At 34.0% G+C, this 6,511-nt stretch overlaps 1 protein-coding gene across 2 annotated transcripts; it reads left to right on the forward strand.

The window, feature by feature from the left end:
* Window positions 1–597: 597 nt before the first annotated feature.
* On the forward strand, window positions 598–5,414 carry LOC110640547 (probable F-actin-capping protein subunit beta). Of its 2 annotated transcripts, XM_058131183.1 has the most exons (8): window positions 598–868; window positions 1,704–1,774; window positions 2,240–2,353; window positions 2,645–2,730; window positions 2,814–2,887; window positions 3,029–3,148; window positions 4,071–4,166; window positions 5,079–5,414. In XM_058131183.1, the coding sequence occupies exons 1-8, from the start codon at window positions 740–742 to the stop codon at window positions 5,157–5,159; spliced, it is 771 nt and encodes a 256-aa protein (XP_057987166.1). In that variant the 5' UTR covers window positions 598–739; the 3' UTR covers window positions 5,160–5,414. The 2 variants fall into 2 exon arrangements, with proteins under 2 accessions (XP_057987166.1, XP_057987167.1); XM_058131184.1 differs by lacking the exon at window positions 2,240–2,353.
* Window positions 5,415–6,511: the final 1,097 nt, after the last annotated feature.

The raw sequence follows: 6,511 nt of genomic DNA on the forward strand, positions 1-6,511 counted from the left end.
CCCCAACTAAATCCACCACTTCTTTGACTAAAAACATTGCAAGATCCTCCACAACAACTGGATTATCCTGAGCAGTGTCATCCGCAGATTTTATCAACATAACAAACCCATTCAACACATCATCCACTGGGTAGCACAAAGATGATAGCAAAACAGGAGCCATTTCCTTTTCCCTATATTTTCTATCCATTGCCAGGGCTATCAAGCTCTTAACAAAGATAGCATTCAATTCAGCAGAACTATTACTGTTTTCTGATGCAAGACGACTACTGTCCTCTGAAATATCACCAGACAAGAAATATTCTTGAAGGCGGATTTGTGTGAAAGAGGGAAGAAGTGATAGTTGGAAAATAAAAGTAGAGAAATTGATTAGCAATGAAGGCGGATCTCCCGCCGCTCCGCTGTGCCTTCTCAAACGGAAAAATCGTTGGTCTGCTAACTGGTCGTGTAAATGCATTTAGACGATTAAATTGCACCAGACGACATCGTATCAGCCTAAGAAGCGAAGACATGGCCCAAGGGAAAAAATAAAAATAAAAAATTGGGAGTAGGGTTGGGCTTCTGTATGGGAGTGGTTCCCGCTAGGGAAAAGGATAAAAAAACGCGCCTGTTTACGATGGTTTCGGAAGAGAATAGAAGGCAAGGGAATTGAAATTTCCTTTCCTTTTGTTTTTGTTTCCTTTTCTGATTGTTTCTTCCTGTGGAAGGAAAGTGAAAGAAAGGAAAGGAACAGAAAGTGATGGAAGCTGCCATGGGATTGATCAGAAGAATGCATCCTAAGAAATCGCAGACTGCTCTCTCCGCTCTCCTCAGCCTCCTGCCTCACCACTCCTCCGATCTCCTCTCCCAAGTCGATCAGCCTCTCCAGGTGCTTTTACGTTTTCTCTACATTTTTTTATGTATACGACGGAATTGAAGTTCGGCGTTTTTTTTTTTTTTTGATTTTGTTTGGGGCTTGGTTTTCATTTGGTTAACTTGTGCTAGTTGTTTGTTTGGTTGGTCGGTTGGTTGATTTGTTGCATGTTTGGTTTCGGTGCCTTGTTTTTGTAGTTTTTCGTGTTAGAATATGTTATGTATATGTTTGGTTACTGAGAAAGAAGAGGAAATGTGATGTAGATGGTATTCACTTTCTAAGAAATTTTTTTGTACCTTGTGAAAATTTTGAAATGCTTAAAGGACATCTATTTAATTGAACTAAAATGAGGAAAAAAGTTGAATGAGAGATCAACATTTTGCATCCCGAATTTTGAAAAAAAAAATGATAAAATAAATTTGAAGTTAGATCTGTTTTCTCCTGCTAAGATTTTGACATGTAAATAGCAGTAGTGCTTTTGGCAGCATGTATACAGCCTCAAAATTGGAGTGGTAGGTTCCCTTCTTGGGGAATATTGAGGACAGAATCTCCAGTTTTACTCCATATCAGTTTTGAAACTCTTAATACATGTTGCATTTCAGTTCTTATCCATTTTTATGATTCAATTTCATGTTCTGGGTTAGTTTTTTTTAGTAATATTAATTAATTGCGTTCCTTAATCTGAAAGATATTCGTATGAGTTAGTTTTGTTTCTTCTATAATAGTAAACAATTATACAGTATTTACTGTGAACACAGAACGGAGGTTCTGTCCTGTTCTTTTAAAATATTGTATAATGTCAAAGATATCTTTTTAAGTCAGTAATTTTTTTTTTCAATTGAGAAAGCAGGTTTTATGTGATGTGGATTGTGGAAAGGAGTTCATATTATGTGAATACAATAGAGATGCTGACTCTTACAGGTAAGTGCTTGACTGTATCTTGTATTGAAGATTATGGTTGTAGTATGATATGTCTAGAAGTTGATCTATTTGTGTAGGTTCTGTTGTCATTGAAAAACTGATCTGCCCTGAATTCCTAGATATATGCATATGGATTTTGCTAATATGGGCTGCTTTGAGGACATCTTTTGCACCAAAAATCAAAGGAACACATTTTCTGGATTTTAATTGAAAAAATCACATTGTTATGTTTTACTCCCTAACACTTCATATGATCATATCTTTTGTGTGATTATGCTTTATGGCTTATGTTACTCAAGTTCAGAGTTGCACGGCTACGGTTTACCCACTGTGCATGACCATGATTTCAGTTTACATCATAGGATGTTGATTTTGTGTGTGTGCATGCACACTTGCATGTGTTTGTATTTGTTTCTCCAATAGAAATTGGTCATATGTGGTGATTAGTTTTGCTTTTTTTTGTAGGTCACCGTGGTCAAATAAATATCACCCACCACTAGAAGATGCACTCTATCCGTCTTCAGAGTTGAGGAAACTTGAAATTGAAGCAAATGAAGTCTTTGCCATCTATTGTGACCAGTGAGGTCCTTTACTTACCTTGTCTTTGAGTCGGTTTCTTTGTTTCAATAGTGATATTGCTAGAGAAGAGTTGCTAAAGATTTTTCCCCTTCATTTTTCCCTTTCTACTTGACTTGTTTATTTTTTCAAATGACTAGGTGTTGTTTTTGTGATTATTTTTGTCTGGTGGAAATTCCAGTATATCCTTATTTCCATTGACTGTTGCTAGTTTTTTTTTTTTTAATTTTTTATTATTTTCATTTATTTATGCTGTCCAAAGGTTTAGCAGTCTGATCAACTGGTAAGCTGTAGGTATTATGAAGGTGGCATCTCATCTGTATACTTGTGGGAAGATGATTATAAAGAAGGTTTTATAGCATGCTTTTTGATAAAGAAAGGTGATTACTTCTGCCTAAATTAGCACTTAGAGTACACAGATTTATATCTCTGACTAGATTGCTGTTACTTTGAGAGGATTAAGATGGCTCAAAAACAGGGCAGGGCAGAAGGGGTTACCTGCAGGAGGGAGCTTGGGACGCCATTCATGTTATTGAGGTAAGCTCCTGCCAGGGACTCTAGTCTTCATGGGACAAAATTTCCTCTTTCCCCCTCCTTTTGTCTCTGTCCGAATTATCTTCATGCATGAGTATATTGATTATTGTTCTGCTAATGCTGAAATTTTAATTTGTTCTTTAGGTGGGGCCAGAAGAGGAAGGAGCAGCCCATTATTGTTTGACCAGTACTGTTATGCTATCTTTGACTACAAATGGCGAGTCATCTGGCACTTTCAGTCTCTCAGGGTCTATTAGACGACAGGTATTTTGCATGTTATATCTCCTGTCTCTTCGCTTCACCAAACCCACCCACCACACCCCACCACACCACCTACAGCCCCCCCTCCCTTCCTCATCTTTTCCTTTATTTAGAACAGACAGTTTCACTTTTCATGTGTTGAAAGAGTTAATCAATTCACTAGGGTTGCAGAGAAGGGTTTTTTTTTTTTTTTTGGGTCAAAAATGACCCTTTTCCTGATTATGAGAAATTCATCTGTTGCTTTTGAGTGCTACCTTAAACTCTTTTTGACAGGTTCAACTGAAGTTACAATTTTTAAGAATTGCTTTTTTTTTTCCCTTCTGATAAAAAACACTAAGTAAATAAAAATAAAAATTATTCTGGTTCAAGAGTGTGAACTTTGTAAATAGTGGATGGTTGAAAATTATGCTATTTTTATCCATTTGATTTTAATGAGCAACAGGTGTAGGACAGAAATTACCCGTTTATTTCTTGTGAGCAAATAGATATTAATATGTTCTAACCAGAGTGTATTCTTTCCTAGTTTTCAATGACTCAGATCTTAATGTTTTCGTTTTCTTCATGAAATTTGAAATTTTCATTATTATAATAGGTACTTGTTACCATAGATTGCCACATTCACAATAGTCACAGTCTCCATTTCCATTATATGTTTGATTCATGGAAAATGCAAATGGAATGAAAAAGAAAATAATAAAGATTATTCAAATTGCTTAAGAAAACTATGGTTCAAGAGCATTCCTTCCCTTGTAAGAAATTATGTTCATAACTTTTGCTGTTGATAAAGTAGCAATTTGGCATCCATTTATCTTTTTAAATGATGACAAGAAGGCTGGAATACAACTATCATGTTTGGAGGTGCACGTGTATATTTCTTCACCATTGATTGAAGTCCTTGATTGATTTTCCATTTTATCTCATGTAGATGAACATGGACCTCGCAATTGCAGATGGTCATCTTTGTAACATGGGAAGGATGATAGAAGAAATGGAGGGTAAACTTAGGAACTCACTTGATCAGGTATGTGGTTCATGGCTTCAGATTCTGAAGTGTGTCTATTATTGGATAGCAAGGTGTCCAGCAAATTTTCAGTTATTACATGGGCGTTCCACATTGAACCAAAGTACTGTATTATACCGTTTAGGAACTGAAAAGGAACTATTACTGTAAAAACTAAAGAGAACTCATATTTACTGTTTTGATTCGGTTATGTTTCTTCATCAAAAACCGAACTAGAACTACACTAGAACAATCTTGAACCAAAGAATCATTTTTATACATTTTTTTAATGTTTTTTAGATATGTTTAATAATTTTGATAAAATTATATATATTTATATGTAATTAAGATTGTATTATATATATATATATTTTTGATATTAATATTATTATTTTAATGTTAGTATTATTATTTTTATTGTTGTTGTGATATTAGAAATTTAATATTGTTTTTACTATTTTAAAATGAATATAAGAATGTTATAGTTTTACTAGTAAAAATTGAGATTTGAAATGAAATAGAAACCAAAATTGAAATCAAAATAGAACCTAAACTAGAATCGAAACCATATTGAAATTGCTTAAAACCGAGTCGGAATCAGTACAAAATTTGATTCCAAGTCTAGTTCTTAAAAATCAAAGGATCGAAGGTTGGTTCCTATTTCGGTTCTTAGCTAGAACCGTAAAATAACCGAAACTGAACACTCCTAATTACCATTGGTCCTATAATCCAATAATCAAGTGTCTATCTCATAATGCAAAACAAAAAGTTTTCTTTCTCTTGCATCCGCCCTCCTTTCAAATAATTAATTTAGGGAAAAAAAAATGCTATGTTGCAGCTACAACGGTCAAGTGGGGCCTTGCAACCAATGAATTGTCTGTAGGATTTCAAGATGAGTTACTTGGTATCTAAGCAATTACAGTCCTCTTACAGGTTTATTTTGGGAAGACAAAAGAGATGGTTTGCACTTTACGACCCCCAGCTGAAGTAGTGATGAGACTGCCAAACAGCTGAGCATTATATGATGATGGCAACAGAAGATGCATTCTGTCTATGTCAGAAATTCGTGTAACAGTGATTGCTGAAGGATATTTGTAGATTTTCTCGTCTCTTCACCTTTTGGCTCATTACTTGAGATCATTATATATTCACAGTTTGTCTAATTGTAAACTGAGGTGGTTCCTTTTGCACAGGAGAGTTATCCTTTTTGTGCTTTGCCATGACATCATTTGAACAAATTTTCAATTATTGATGCAATGTTTTCTGAAATGACCATGGGTGCCGTTCCTTTGTTTTCTAGCTGAGACATTATTGTGAAACAATCACCATTTTTTTTCCTTCATTTTGGAAGTGAGATTCAGATCTATGTAGTAGTTAAAAAAAAAAAAAAAAAAACACTATTAAGAAAAAATTTTTCAAAAACATGGCAATATTAGTAGAATCAAAATTTAGTGATTTTACATATATGAATTGAAATGCATTGGTCATAGGCTCTTTGTTAGTTTGTCCTAGACACAAAAAAGCTCTTGTAAGATCATCTACTAGTCCAAAAACATGAGAATTTTTATACCAAAATAAACAAATGAATACAGGCCGGTAAAGAATTAGATGGTCATGGCCTGCAGAATTTGACTGCACTCTAAAAACAGTCTTGTCTAGCTTTTCACAGGGTAAAATCATGTGGAAATGCCGAGTCCTTACTCCCCCAATCTCTCTACTCAAAGGAAGAAAAAAAATTAAAAAAAAAAAAAGGTAATTTTGAGTCCATAACTATGTAATTCCAAGGTAAGTTCTGTTTGAGGTTAAGGTTAGAAGATTGAAAAAAAGTAGAAGAGCACCATTTTAGATGTTAGAAAAAATAGTTAAGAGAACTGTTTAATTATTTTAAACTTTTTATGATTAAATATTTTAAATTTAATTTTTATATTAAATTTTATTGACTTCTAGCTAAATTATTAAAAGAGATTTTTTTTTCAATAGCAATGTCAAACCAACCATAATTAATTTCTAATATCAACAAAATATAAATCCAAACTATGGTGATTAAATCACTTCTAGCCTGATATAAATTTTTAAAGACCTGAATTACATTTGCTTCTATCTGCTGCCCATTCTCCAGCCACACTCCATTTGCAACCTTAATAATGATCAACTAATTCCTCTGTTTTCTTTGAACTGTTGTGGCATGCAAATAATGGAGATCTCTAAAACCAAACAAGTTCTTCCTTTTTCATTAACTCATCAATTATTTAGATTAATTCTACCTCTTGCTCTTTGGATTCTGAAGTGGCAATAGTACATTGGAGTTGAGACAACCAACTCTTCAATAGAGTCATTTGTCAGCTTGCATTACCGAAAGTATGCTT

The sequence above is a fragment of the Hevea brasiliensis genome, chromosome 12 (genome assembly GCF_030052815.1).
Source record: "Hevea brasiliensis isolate MT/VB/25A 57/8 chromosome 12, ASM3005281v1, whole genome shotgun sequence".
Taxonomy (NCBI): Eukaryota; Viridiplantae; Streptophyta; class Magnoliopsida; order Malpighiales; family Euphorbiaceae; genus Hevea; species Hevea brasiliensis.